The sequence below is a fragment of the Malania oleifera genome, chromosome 3 (genome assembly GCF_029873635.1).
Source record: "Malania oleifera isolate guangnan ecotype guangnan chromosome 3, ASM2987363v1, whole genome shotgun sequence".
NCBI classification, from domain to species: domain Eukaryota; kingdom Viridiplantae; phylum Streptophyta; class Magnoliopsida; order Santalales; family Ximeniaceae; genus Malania; species Malania oleifera.
This window is the reverse complement of record NC_080419.1, coordinates 118,947,873-118,963,426: the sequence shown is the minus strand read 5'-3', so window position 1 is coordinate 118,963,426 and position 15,554 is coordinate 118,947,873. Positions and strand designations below refer to the sequence as shown.

Genomic DNA, 15,554 nt, shown 5'->3' with positions numbered 1-15,554 from the left:
TTATTATTATTACTAGTACTTTTATTATCTTTATTTTATTTTTACTTTACTATAATTATTTTTGTTTTCCATTTATTTTATTGTTATTATTTTTGATATATTATTATTATTATTATTATTACTTTTTGTATTATTACTCTATTTTTATTATTATTATTATTATTATTATTATTATTATTATTATTATTATTATTTTACTAATAATATCTTTATTATTTTTATTCTTACCATAATTATTTATTATTATTTACTATTAATAGTAGTATTATTTTTATTATTATTATCTTATGGATACTTATATTATTATGATAATTATTATTATTATTATTATTATTTCCTTTTTCATTATTACCATAAGAATAAAATAAAAAAAAAAAAGAAAAAGAAAATCAAAAAAGGGAAGTTGTTTTAGGGTTTTTGAGATTTTTTTAAATAATGGCAAAGAGGGGACAGCCAAAGGGGGGCGCGGCACTGCACAACACAGCCGGGGGTAGCGCACAGTGAAAAAAAAATCTGTTTCTTTCCTTCTGCTTCTTCTTCTTCTCAGGCCATCCATCCTCTTCTCAGCAACCATCACCGCCGCCTCCTCCACAGTCCCGACCACACAGCAGCAACTCCAGCCACGAGCCCCGGCGGCAAAACCTCCCAGTACTTTCGCTTCCTGCTCCATACTCCATCCACCCCTGTTTTGGTTCTCTCCGAACTGCAGCAACCACTGCCGAGACCTCCCTCTGCAACTCACCTCCGGCTACTAGCCAGAAGCCACAACCGAGGCCACCATTCCAGCCATCTGCTGCCAACCCAACAACCCCATCCTCTTCATGCCGCCAGCAGCAGCGACCACCAGCAACACCCGAGGCTTTCCTCTACAACTCTGCCACCACACTTCCCCCTGCAACCACTGAGTCTGCTGCGACTAGCCGCAAGCCTCCACGACCACAACCAGGTCCATCATCCTCGGCCACGAGCTCCACGACCACCACCATCCTCCAAGCTCAGACGCAGGACACCCGACAGACAGCAGCCATCTCCACACACCGCCGACTAGCGTCTCCAGTGCCAGCCCTCTGCACCCACCACTGTACACTCCAGACAAGCCAGCTAGCCTTCCGACCAGCATCTTCGACGAGCCAATCCCACTCCGACAGCCTCTGCAGATCTCCCCGGCGAGTCCCTCAGTAAGTACCCGCTGCAATCTCCTGTACACACACACGCACACACTCACACCCATACACTGTGCACACACAGTGCACACACACGTATTGATTTTTTTTTATTTTATTTTAGGGACGTTTATATCTTTGTCGTATTTATTATGTATATTAAATAATTAATATTATTATTGTAGGATTTTAATGTTGTAATATTAGTATTTAATATCCATGTTTAGATTTTTGTCATATTTATTATAAATACTAATTGGTTTATTTTGTTTTTGTAGGATTCCTTTTTGTTTGATCGGGTCTCAAGTGTCAATATTTGAATTTTCTTGTCATCTTTTTTTTAAATATGTAATATTATGGTTTACTATCTAATATTATATTATCAGCATGTTTATATTTTTTTTTCTTATGATATGCTTTTATTATTACATGTGTTTTGTATTATCATGTAATATTAAGGCTCATTGTTTCATATTGTTTTATTATCATATATACATATTCATATCTATTATGGTTTGTCATTGTACATATTTATATAATATTATGATTTATTATTTTGTGTTGTATATACTATGGTTCATTATCATGTAGTAGTATCGTTAGGGTTTTGATTATTCAACGTTTATATTTAATAGGATTTTAAGTATTTCACATTATCAGGGTTTAGATTTTTTTTTTTTTTTAGAGTTTGGATTATGTCATATTCATATTTATTAGGGTTTTGATCACTTCATAGTATCTTTGTATACTTTTAGGGTTGAAATTGTTTCCATATAAATTATGTACTTAGGGTTTTTGGTCATTATTGTACTCACTTTATATTTAATATTTGTATAGTTAAGGTTGTGTATTAATTTTGACAACCATTTTGTATTGGTATATATTATTTTCAGCAATGCCTTTTTTCCATAATTTCATTATTTCTTTACTTGTGCATAGGTTTCCATGTTTTAATTTGAAATTTGGTTTATTTCTTTTATCAATTATTTCCATATGGGTGTAAAGGTATTTATAGGATATTAGGGGTGTGTACCATTAGGAAGATTATTATTATTACCTTTTATTTATAGTGTATTATTATTATTATCATGTGTGAAATTATTATGTTACCATTATGATATTTAGAATATGTATTTATTGTTAATATGTGCGTATTAATATTATTTATTATTGTCATCATGGGATTACTACTATTAATATTAATATTATTATTATTATTATCATTAGTACCATTATTATTATTTTTACTATTGTTATTTATTATTATTATTATTATTATTGTTATTATTATGTTCATTATTATAATGATTATTATTATTCTATTTTATTATATATATATATATATATATATTATTTTTATGATCCCTATGATTTTATTGCGGGGGTATGAGCCTTTGGGCATCACGTACCCTAAGCTCTGAGGGAATATATATATGTATATATTTATTTATTTATTTATTTTTCATGTATATTTATAAATTCATAAAAAGGAGTAATTTAAAGACTTATTAGATTAAATTAGGGATAATTTCAAATTAATTAGGTACCGTTCGTAAGAATGGGCACGTAGGGGGTGCTTGTACCTTCCCCTCGTGTAACCGAACTCCCGAGCCTAATTCTGGTAACGTAGACCGATTCTACCCCTAACGGGGCAGTAATCATGTGTTCTAACCACACTAAAAGGTTAGTGGCGACTCCGACATTCCATGTTTTTCCATAAAAATTTAAACCAATGACTTTTTATTTCACCGCCCGGGGCACACGCGCTCCCGGAACGTCGCGACAAGGATTTTAGTGACAATTATGATCCGTCACTAATACTCCATTATTAGTGACTAAATATTTAATTCGTCACTAAAAGTTAGTAGTAACGGTACATATAGCAACTATTTTAAAATCGTCACTAATACCTTGATTTTTTTTTGTAGTGCGTGATCGTTGTATGAGGTGCCATTAGTGGCATGGCGGTGAATGTCAGCCGTTTGTGGGTAACTGCTACAACTGTGGCCAATCAGGCCACATGGCTCGGGATTGTCACGCACCAAAGAGGGGTACGCTCAATTTGAGTCAGAATTGGGGGAGTAATTAGGCATCCCGGGAAACTTACCAGACGAACACAGCTCCGGCAAGGGTATACTCACTTGGGAATGTGGTGACAGGTACTATGATGTTGTTTTTAAATAGAATTGTGGTTTTATTCGATTCGGGTGCGACCCATTCCTTTATTTCTGCTAACTTTGTAAAACTGTGCAGGGTTAAGACCCGAGTCATGAATGAAGAATTGTATGTAGTTACACCATCTAGGAGTGTATCATTATGTAGGAGGATGTTAGAAGATTGCCCAATGGTAATTCAGGGAAAGTTGCTACCAGCGAATCTTGCAGTATACGATATGTCGGGGTTTGATGTCATACTAAGGATGGATTGATTATTCTCCAGTTATGCTGTAATCGACTGTTGTGGAAAGGTGGTGGTATTCAGACCTCCTAGGGAGCAGGAGTACAAGTTTGTGGGATCGTGTGTGCGTTCAACTCCACAGATTCTATCAGCATTATAGGCAAGGAGGCTACTCTTGGACGGATGTTAGGGGTACCTAACTTGTGTGAAGGAACCACCGCAGGATGAATTGAGGCTCGAGGATATTTGAGTGGTTAGTGAATTCTCGGACGTGTTTCCAGAAGACTTACTCGATTTACCTCCGGATCGTGAGGTGGAGTTTGCGATAGAGTTGTTGCCTAGCAAGACACCGATCTCTAAAGCTCCGTACCGGATGACTCCAGCAAAACTTTAGAAGTTGAAGGAGCAATTTCAAGAATTATTGGACAAGGGCTTAATCCAACCTAGTGTTTCACCCTGAGGAGCTCCAGTTTTGTTTTTGAAGAAGAAGGATGGGTCGATGCGTATTTGTATTGATTACTGTGAGATCAACAAGGCGACGGTGAAGAATCGTTACCTTTTGCCTCGTATTGATGATCTCTTTGGCCAGCTGTAGAGGATGCAGGTCTTTTCGAAGATCGACCTATGGTCAGGGTATCATCAGGTGAGGGTTTGATTTGAAGATCTTGCGAAGACTACTTTCCGAACTAGATATGAGAATTATGAGTTCTTAGTCATGCCTTTTGGGTTGACGAATGCTTCGGAAGTATTAATGGATCTAATGATTAGGATTTTTCATGAGTACTTGGACCAGTTTGTAGTGGTGTTCATTGACGACATTATGGTATATTCGAGGAGTTCGGAAGAGCATGAAAACCATCTGAGGTTGGTACTATAGATTCTGTGGGAAAGGAAGTTGTATGCCAAGTTGAAGAAGTGTGAGTTCTGGTTAAATCAGGTCGCATTTTTAGGCCATGTGGTATCTAAGGGTAGTATCTCAGTTGATCCTAACAAGATTGAAGTTGTGGTCGACTGGGTGAGATCGAAGTGTGTTCAAGAGGTTCAGAGTTTTCTGGGACTGGCGGGCTACTATCGTCGGTTTGTGGAGGGATTCTTTTAAGTTGTCTAGGCCTCTGATATGATTGACCAGGAAGGGGGTGAAGTTTGATTGGACAGAGGATTGCAAGTAGTGTTTTTAGGAGTTGAAGCATCGTCTGGTTACTGCTCCAAAATTGACCATTCCTTCGGGGGATGGCGGTTTTGTGATCTATAACGACGCGTCTCTGAAGGGTTTGGCATGTGTTCTTATGCAAGGGTAAGGTAATAGTGTATGCTTCTCAGAAACTTAAGGAATATGAGAAGAATTACCCTACGCATAATCTGGAATTAGCTGCAGTAGTTTATGCTCTGAAGATTTGGCGACACTACTTGTATAGTGTGCAGTACAAGATTTTCACTGACCACAAAAGCCTCAGGTACGTTTTCACGTAGAAAGAGTTGAATATGGGGTAGAGACGGTGGCTTGAGCTGATCAAGGACTACGATTGCACCATCAGCTATCACCCAGGGAAAGCGAATGTGGTGGCTGATGCTTTGAGTCGAAAGTCAGAGCATGTGGCAGTATCCGTGCTTGTAGCTCAGCATCATATCAGATGGGATCTGGAAAGCCTTGGCATAGAGTTGGTGGCCGGTGATCATCAGGTTGTCATTGCTAGCTTGGTGGTCCAGTTGACTTTGTTTGAGTGTATTAAAGCTACGCAGGCTAGTGATGCGAAGTTAGTTGAGACTGTGGAGAAAGTGCAGCAGGGGCTGGATGTGGACTTTAACATCTCTGAGGGAGGTGTGTTGAGATTTGGAATCAGGCTGTGTGTCCCAAATGATGACGAAATCATAAGGACAATTTTGGAGGAAGCGCATTGTTCTTTGTATACGATACATCCTAGCAGCACGAAGATGTATCAGAACTTGCACGAGACCTTCTAGTGGAATGGTATGAAAAAGCAAATCGCTTAGTTCGTGGAACAGTGTTTGACATGTCAGCGGGTGAAAGCTGAACATCAGAGGTCGGTAGGTCCGTTACAGTCCTTAGCTATTTCGAAATCGAAATGAGAGCATATTTCCATGGATTTTGTGACCGGATTGCCTCCAGCACTTCACGAACAGTATGTCATTTGGGTGATTGTGGATAGATTGATGAAATCTGCTCATTTCACACCGATGAAGGTTAGCTACCCTTTGAGTAGGGTAGCAAACCTATATGTGCAGGAGATAGTTAGAATGCGTGGGGTGTTGGTGTCCATTATGTCAGATCGAGACCCGAGGTTTACCTCTCGTTTCTATAAGAGCTTGCAGGATGCACTGGGGACGAAGCTTACTTTCAATACAACGTTCCACCCCTAGACTGATGGACAGTCGGAGAGAACAATACAGATCTTGGAGGATATGTTACGGGCTTGTGTGTTAAACTTTGGTGGTGGTTGGAAGCAGTTTCTGCCACTAGTAGAATTTGCCTATAACAATAGCTTCCTGGCTAGTATCGGGATGGCACCGTTTGAGGCTCTGTATGGTCGGAGGTATCGATCTCCTCTATATTGGGATGAGGTTGGTGAACGTCAGGTGTTAGGACCTGAACTCGTGCAGCAGGCGTCTGAGAAGGTGGGTTTGATCCGGGGTAGGATTAAATCGGTTCAGAGTTGGCAGAAGAGTTACGCAGATGTTCGCCACCGTGAATTGGAATTTGAGGTGGGGGAGGGGGGGTAAGGTATTTCTGAAAATCGCTCCGATGAAAGGGGTGATGAGATTTGGGAAGAAAGGCAAGCTGAGCCCGAGGTATATCGGACCATTCAAGGTTCTTGAGCGAGTGGGTCCGGTAGCCTACAGGATTGCACTACCTCCAGCACTCTCGAGGATCCATAATGTGTTTCTCATATCCATGTTGAGGAGGTACGTGCTAGATCCATCGCATGTTATTAGTTACAAGGACTTGGAAATTGGGGATACTTTAGCGTACGAGGAGGTACCCGTTCAGATTCTGGACCGTAAAGTTCAGAAGTTACGTACCAAGGACATACCGTTGGTGAAGGTATTGTGGCAGAATCATGAGGTTGAAGAAGTTTCATGGGAATTAGAAGCAGAGATATGCCAAAAGTATCCACAGTTGTTCTGCGTATGTGTATTAGCCTACTTTGTATGGAATAGGTGGTTAGTCTTAGGGAGTGTGTGTTATTGTGAACTCCTAAGACAGTTTATGTATGTAACCATGGTATTCCAACGCCATAAGTGAGGGTATATATGTATTGTGACGGGGCTTCATTGTAATAGCCGCTAGTTCTTTCTAGAGTTGAGTGTGTGTTTGAGTGTATGAATGAGTTCGTGAATGAGAGATTACAAATTTCGATGACGAAATTTTTGTAAGGAGGGGAGGTTGTAAGAACCCGATCTGTGAGATTCAGAATAAATAAATAAGGGAAAGGGCAAGGTAATAATTTAAACAAGCTTCGTCGACGAAGCCAGAGTTCATCTACAAAGGCCTTATGCTATCTAGCGATGACTTTCAGGTGCTCGTCGACGAGGAGAAGCCGAGAGGTTTCGGGAAATCGAAAATCTCAGCTCTCTCTCTCTCTCTCTCTCTCTCTCTCTCTCTCTCTCTCTCTCTAGATTTCTTTGTCGTACGTTGTTGGAATCGTCGATCCAACGTTACCACGAGGATCGGGGAAGGATTATCTTCGAGATTTATGGAATAGATCTTTGTTTCTAGCATTTTCGAGTTTTGGCTCAAAATTGAGGTAAGGCTCAGTTTTCATTTCCGTTCTGGTAGTTTTGTAAGGAATGAAATTATGAGTATATTATGTACTGTGATTTATAGGTTTTGAGAACTCGGTTCGCTGTTTAGGAGCCGTAGAGTTCGAGATTGGATTTTCGGAGAAAGGTAAGGGGATTCTGTTTATGTTGGTTATTTTCGAAATCAGACTTGGTAGAGCTGTGGTTCACGGTTTTGTGTGTGTTTTGGCTACTCATTTAGGGGGATCTAAAGGGTAAAATTATAGGTTTTGCATATTACAGTTTTAGGAAAAAAGGGACTTTGGGTTGCATCTCTAGTTTGTTGGAAAATTGTGGATATATTGTGATATATATTGTGTTATGGAGATGGCCGGGTCTTGACTCGTTATAAACTGTATTTTGAAAATCGTGATTGTTGAGATTACCAAATGAGTGTGGATTGGTTTGTTATATGAACATGCATGAGTTGTGTTTTGCTGAAAGAAAACAAGAACGGGGTTCTAAATTGTTCCAGGTTTGAAATCCGACTTTTGTCGAAGAGTGCGCAATACCACTAGATTGGCCAGTTTTTACCGAAGGGTGTGAAAGCACCAGATCTGCATCGGTTCAACATTGTAGGCTGATGCTATGCCAGGTTACCAGGGACATCGACTTTTGCCGAAGGGTGTGAAATATCACTAGATTGCCGGCTTTTACCGAAGGGTGTGAGATATCAGCAGATCGCCGGCTTTTGCCGAAGGGTGTGAAATGCCACCAAACAGCCCGGCTTCGGCCGAAGGGTGTGACCACACCAGATTGTATTGCTTGTTTTGTGAAAATACTGGAACTGTTTTAACTGTGTATGTTTCATGTCATGATAACACTCATGTGCTACACACCAATATAACCTGGATCTGCCTTACTGAGATGTGTCTCACCACTACTGTACGTACATATTTTTCAGGTCATTCGAGTAACCAGAACTAGCGTCCTTGTGTTGGGAGTGTAGTGGTCGGTATACTGCGGATAGCGCTTGTGTGAGTGCTAGGACTTTATCGGGTTGTCATTTTTGGGGTTGTGGTTGACACTCGGGTTTATGTTTTGTATTATAGAGCCTAGACTCCTTCTATGTAGACTCTGGTATGGTACAATGTTTGTATAGAAAGAGCTATTTCGGCTGCCTATTTGCTATGTATATGAATGTGTATAGGGTGTTTGGGAACCCCACAGGCTCAAACCCTTATTTATTGGGTATTGTATCATTGGTGATTTGTATGATACAGTGACATGTTAGGTTACTAATTCACCCCTGGGTCCCATTACCGGGTTCGGAGCGTGACACAAGTCATTCGACTAAAGCCAACCAAGCCAAAACATATAGGCCCAACCTAACATAGCCCATGACATTGCAGCTACAACCTAACCAAAATCCTAATCCCATCCTAACCCTAATCTAAAATAGGTCAATCAAACCATTTTCTCCTGTTTGGACTCCAAGAAAATTCACAACAATAGCCAGCCAAATCTCAAAACAATTCGCAGAAAAAATGCAAAAAAATAAAAAAAATAAAAACAAATAAAACAAAAAAACTTATCTGTAGGAGTTCAAAGGCTGGTTTCATAGATCAACCGACAAAAAAAAAAAGGATTAGAAAAACATAGACAATTTGGAAAAGAGAGTAAGAGAGAGGAGAGAACAGAAAGAATAAAAAAAAGAACAGAGAGAGAGAGAGAGAGAGAGAGAGAGAGAGAGAGGAAAATGGGGTTTATATATATATATACAAATGGGAATTGTGTCACCATATGGATGGTGACACATGGCGCATCCAGGACTGTGCATTCAAGGAGTGTTGTGATGCGATCTTGAGCATCCAATCTATGTTTTCTTTGGACGGCTAGATCGCTACCACGTCAATGATCTGTGTCAAACTCCTTTGGCTCATGTTCTGCCACGTGACGGGTGATGTGATACTGATGTTACCTTGCTACAAAATATTCTAAAATATATATAACAAAATAAAGCACCCAAACAACGAGTCTCGCCAATCCTCCTTCAATGGCAACCAACTTATCTTCTTCCTCTTCCCCTCACTTCTCTGGTGCTTCGCCTTTCTCCCACATTTTTACCACAAAAATATCCATAGATTATTATCTATCGTGGAATGCTCAAGTCTCAACCTACCTTCGTGGACAGAACCTATTCGCCTTTGTCGATGGTACTAGCATACCTCCTTCTGAATTTCTTCTAAATTCTTCTCAATCTAACCCCACACTGAACCCTGATTTTCACTCTTGGAGGCGTCTCGACCAACTAGTCCTCAGCATTCTCTTCTCCTCTCTCTCAGACTCCATTTTAGGTCATGTTCTAGCCTCCAAAACCTCCCATTAGTTATGGACTGCCATTTCGTCCATGTTCTCCTATCAAGCTCATGCCAAAGAATTCTAAAATCGCTTCCAACTCACAAATCTGTCCCAAGGTGATCAGTCCATCTCCAATTACGTTGGCAAAGTTCGTCTCCTTATTGACTCCATCGCTGCAATAGACAATCCTCTCTCTAATAAAGATTTGGTCACATACCTATTGAATGAGTTTGGTTCATCGTATGAACACTTTGTCAACTCTATCACCACCAAACCCACCCCTGTTTTCTTCCACAAGCTCTATTAGCTTCTCCTCATCCATGAATCTTGACTCACCCTTGCAAATTGACCCATCACTACCCCTCTCGAACCATCAGCCCATTTCTCTTCGTCTGCAAGAGACCAGCGAGGTCGTGGCTCCAATCAGGGAGGACGCCAAGGTCGTGGCAGAGGCTGGTTCCCCTACAATGGTTGTGGTGGCAGACCTCCATCCCCTTCCCATTCTTCCCAACACTACAATGCGCACCAACCAATTTGTCTGGTCTGCAACAAGGCCGACCATATTGCTTTTTAGTGCCGATAACGTTTCAACCATGCGTACCAATTTGAAGCTCCTAATAATTTCTCTACTCACTACATTGCTCAGACTCCATTTTGTGAATCGGTTTGTACCCCGATTCTGCATCCACTCATCATATCACAAATGATCTCTCTAACTTGAACTTATCTTCAGAAGCAAATGTAAAATCATGGATTTTGGATCTTGAATTTGGATTTGTATAAATTTAGAACAAACTCTAGACATATATCGACATAAATTATAGTCTAAGATCCAAATCATGCTCACATATGCGAAGTAAGAGTTAGAAATTTAGAAAAATAATGAATTTTTCTTTTCAATTTTTCTATATAAATTTTGAGAATTGGAAAATAAGGTGAAATTTTTTAATTATTTTATGTCTAAAATCAAATAATGACAAAATTGTTTATTGTTGTTTATTTATTTTGTAGAAATGTTGTAAAATAAAAGACAAAATTATTTTAAATGTTTTTTTGAAAAATAAAAAATAAAAAATTAAAATGAGAGATAGAGAGAGAGAGGGCAATACTGGACAAACAAGGGAGTTAGCTGAGAAAAAGTCTATCGATGTATTTGGGTGCATGGATTTTAGATCTTAAAATTGGATTTGAGTGCATTTGGATAAATTTCAATACAATTTATATTACAATTTATCTAAATCTAATATAAATGCAAATCCAAATTCTCTCTAAATATACCCTATGTTTGAGAAACAACTTGAATTTAAATTTGTATGGATTTGAAAAATATATAATATACATTATATAAAACTTCATTCAAATTTACCTAAATTCAAATTCAAGATCCAAAATTCACGTTTCCAAACACAGCAATACGATTTTGTCATTCACAAAAGAAACAATTATGGGCTCATACTGGGCCTCATTGAAACATGCACTCCGCCGCCCAGAAGAACTGCTAATGCCGATAATGCTGATTACCCACAGGGCCCACCTCTTAGTTGTGCTCCTTGGTTAGCCCATGCCATTGGATTTTGTCATTCACAAAAGAAACAATTATGGGCTCATACTGGGCCTTATTGAAACATGCACTCCGCCGCCCAAAAGGACTGTGCTAATACTGATTACCCAGAGGGCCCAACTCTTAGTTGTGCTCCTTGGTTGGCCCATGCCATAATTCTTTACAGCTCCTTGGTTCACCTATAGAAAAGTATTACTTTTAAAGAAAAAAATGGTATTTATCTGAAAAATATTTATCTAAAATTAATTTGATATTATCTATTATAAATATTTTTTTCAGACAATTATTTTTTTTACAAAAATATTATTCAAAAAAATACTTATATTTCTTTGAAAAAAATTATATACATAAGTGCTTTTAAAATAAATATTTATTTAAGTGTAAACTAAACACTATTTTTTGACACAAATACTTAATTCAAATACATTTCAGAATAAATAATTATTTTTCAAATTGTTCCAAACAGGGCTAGGCAAGATCATTCATCTCTTACCTCTCTCTCTCTCTCTCTCTCTCTCTCTCTCTATATATATATATATATATATATATATATATATATTAATACTCTTCAAAATTTGAATCAAGGACTTACAGGATAAAAGTCCTAAAATGTAAAAATATAATTATGTCCCATTTCTTTAGAACTACTCATCAAAAATTACTTTTATGAAAAATTAATGAATTTTGTAAAATGCTAACATATTGTTTGGGAGTTTGGATTTTAATTTGGATGGATTAGGATAATTTTTTTTTTATTACATAGGAACTCTAGCCACCAATAAGCCCTTCAGACCCCCTGGTGCGGCACCAAACCTACGAATCAGCGTCCTCCCCCTAGGTCTCGCTGATCAGGTAAGTTCGGAATGCGGACACGGCTTCCGTGCATTAGTTGGGCGTTCGGCCAACCCGACTCTCGGGACACATCTCCATTACCATCCACGGTCCCCGTTTGCTCACAGAGAACTCTCACCATCAACGGTCATCGCTGGCTCACAGAGCAAATTCTCACCATCCACGGTCTCCGCTGGCTCACAGAGTAAATTCTCACCATCCACATGTACCACTGGCTCCGTAAGTGTATCTACTTGGAATTGAACCCCCGATACTCCTTCATACGTGCTGATTTCTTTCCACCACGCCATGCCCGTGGGGGCTAGCTTTGGATAAATTTTAATACAATTTTATATTACATTTTATTCAAATCCGATGCAACTCCAAAGCTAAGGCATTTCCAAATATAGGATAATGCATTTCCAAATATAGGATAATAGTAATTGTTGAACTGAAAAAGTGTTGAAAGTCGTAAGTGGTGTTTGGTAATATTTAAAAGAATATGTTGATTATATGTGTTTGATGTTTTTATATAAAGATTATATTAATTTAAATGGTTGAATTTTAAAAAACAATATTAATAGTTTTCAACATACAACTAATATATTATAATATATAACAAAATAATATATAATTATTAAATTAAATTAATGATACTATTAATTAAAATTAAAAATATTCAATTAATATATTCCAATTAATGTTTTAAAATAACATTGGTAATATTTTTTATTAATAATTTTTTAATTAATTTTATGTTGATTGACATTTTAATTACAATTTTTAATATTTTTCATCATATTAGTATTATCATTTTTTGTTAATGTTTTAATATTTTATAATTAAAATTTTAATTAACTATGTTGATTGACATTGCTAATTATAGTTCTAATATTTTATAGTAAAATAACTATTATTTTTTATTGACCTTAAGAGAAATTGGTATAAGAGCCGTTGGAGCAACATGTTGCTTCGACAGTAAGAAAAGGGTTATTTTATCAAAAGGCTATGTGAGTTTTGGTGTAATCCAAAGAGAGGGGGGGGGTGAATTGGATATTTAAAAATCTAGGACAACTTTTTAGCCTATTTTTAAAACACAACCACTCTCAAGATTAGGGTTAATAAAAAAATCACAAGACTATAAGTATTTAAATATACAAGTGTGGAAAAATAAATGAGAGTAGGGATAGAGAAAACAAACATATAGATTTTTATGAGGTTCGACTATTCCCGCCTACGTTCTCGTCCCAAGATAACCACGTACTTGAGGATTTCCATTAACCACTCCTTCAACCAAGGCGGAGCCACCTCATAGAACACTCCTTCACTCGGGCGGAGATACCCGTTACAACACTTCTTGTAGGCGGAGCAACCTCTCCAAACAATATACCCTCGTTTGGCACAATTCAAAACCCGAATCGTAAAAATACAAATGAGAATAAGATTTTTGTGTACAATGAAATGCTTCTACAAAAACTAGTTAGTACAATAAAAAACTTAATGCACTCTCACTAGATAGGAATAAAGCTCAATAGAGTTTGGGTATTTCTCTCAAAAGATGTTTGCGAATAAATGAGTAGATGATCTTTGATGTGAAAAGTATGTATAATAAATGCTCAAAGATTCAATAGCACTAAATGATTTCTCTAAAAGTATTTTCAAAAACAAGAGTAGGAGAAGTTAGGTTTTTTTTTTCTCAAAATGATTTTTGCAAATAAATAAGCATAGGAGAGCCTTGATTTGAGAACATGAGTATAATAAAGGCCCAACAGTGTAAGGGTATTAAATGATATTGGCAAAAGTGTCTCCAAGTATTTTGGGCTTGGTATGTATAGCCAAAAGCAAGAAATAGTTGTTATATGACCGTTGGGTAATATAATAATAATATATTTTAAATTGTATGGTTGTTTTTCTACTCAAAATAGCTTTAATCTGAGAATTCCGATCGACTGACCTGAGGTCTAGTCGACCAACCCTAAGGCGATCTCCTTTTTAGTGCGATTCGGTCTGCCAGGCTGATGATCCGGTCTATCGGATCATCCTTGCATGAAGCCCGGTCTACCAGATCATCCTTGTATAAAGCTCGGTCGACCGGACTTCTGATATGGTAAATTGAGCCCTTTAGAAAATTTAGTTTTTGCCATGTTTTAACTTCAAAATCATTTTATACCTTTTGTATAAATTTAACTTTTTAAGACAAAAGGTTCTCCATGAAATCCTAAGTTGCTAGAGTCAATCTATGGTCATCATTAAGCTTCACATCAGATCAAGTAATGTATGCATGTACAATTCAATCTAAATACATTACAATTGAAAAAATACATGTCTTCACTCTGTGCTCTTCACTTCGTCACCGAATGAGTCATGTGATGTCTGCTTTGAGTGCCTCATGGCTTCCATAGTACATTCATTTTTTGTACCTTCTGAAAAATAAATATGTTCATATACTAAATGCACAAATGAGATTCTTATGACTTGTTATTATCAAAACGGGATAAGACTCAAAAAGTCAATAGGCTACAACTGAATCTCGTATCAGGTTTTACGAGACTCTAATTGAAGAAGTGTGGTTTGAAAAGTATTTTAAACTTCCTTCTTATAGAATCAACTTTGAGTTAGACCCTATAGTTATAGACCTAAAGAGAGTTAAAGTAAGATTATAAAATAGCCTAAAAGAGATTGAAGAACAGATAGGTCTCTATCAATCCATAATTAGGCAGTGCGAGTGACAGTTAGAACAACTCCACAGAACTTTAGGTAAAGAATATGACGGTCAAGATCTTATTCATCTACAAAGATGAATAGTATAAAATCTATCATAGATAAGATAAAAGAGATCGCAAAGAGTTATGATGAAAAAATAAGAGAGCTTAGTAGGATAGAGGATCCACAAGCATCTCAGGTTCGTAGCTGCATATCAGGAAGGTATACTACTAAAGACTATGAAGAGGTGCAGAGTGCCCACACGGCTATAGACGAAACAAAAGTTTTATCAAGCATGATTGAGGATATTCAGAGATCATAAAAAGAGCTGAATAAACTCTTATTAAAATAAAGTTGGACAGGAGACGATGTAGCCAAAATTCAAGAGAAGGTCAATAAACGGCTAGATGAGGTAGAACACCTTAATGACAAAAAATTGGCCCAAGCGGAACCCATCATAGCAGAATCCAAAAGGAAATCTGCTCTAGGGGAATCCCTAGGAGTAGGACCCTCCAGACCGAGAAGGTCAGTAGATCTTCCAGAAATCGCTACTTGGGATGCTAAGCCAGTATGGCAGCCCCTAAGATTATAGCCGAAACCTTAGAAGCAAAAGAAGTTATCTTTCAAGGAAATGCTTCAAACAACATGACAACCGGAAACAGTTCTTAATTATGCGAGAAGGATCTAGGAAGAATTTAGATCCAAGAAAAGTAGTCCAGAAGGAGTACCCTATAACAGGATGATATTAAGGCTTGATTGCGAAAAAAGATCCAGCAACAACCATTGATGATTGGGACATG

At 37.6% G+C, this 15,554-nt stretch overlaps 1 protein-coding gene across 1 annotated transcript; it reads left to right on the top strand.

The window, feature by feature from the left end:
• Positions 1 to 435: 435 nt before the first annotated feature.
• LOC131151523 (uncharacterized) lies at positions 436 to 1,182 on the top strand. Its single transcript, XM_058102764.1, has 2 exons — positions 436 to 490; positions 548 to 1,182. Exons 1-2 carry the CDS (start codon positions 436 to 438, stop codon positions 1,180 to 1,182), a joined length of 690 nt encoding a protein of 229 aa, XP_057958747.1.
• The last annotated feature ends 14,372 nt before the right edge of the window (positions 1,183 to 15,554 follow it).

Bases quoted from the DNA above. Each gene is read 5' to 3' on its own strand.
- LOC131151523 (XM_058102764.1), top strand. From the start codon at position 436: ATGGCAAAGAGGGGACAGCCAAAGGGGGGCGCGGCACTGCACAACACA. The intron at 491-547 runs GTAGCGCACAGT...TCTTCTTCTCAG, and splicing joins ACTGCACAACACAGCCGGGG to GCCATCCATCCTCTTCTCAG.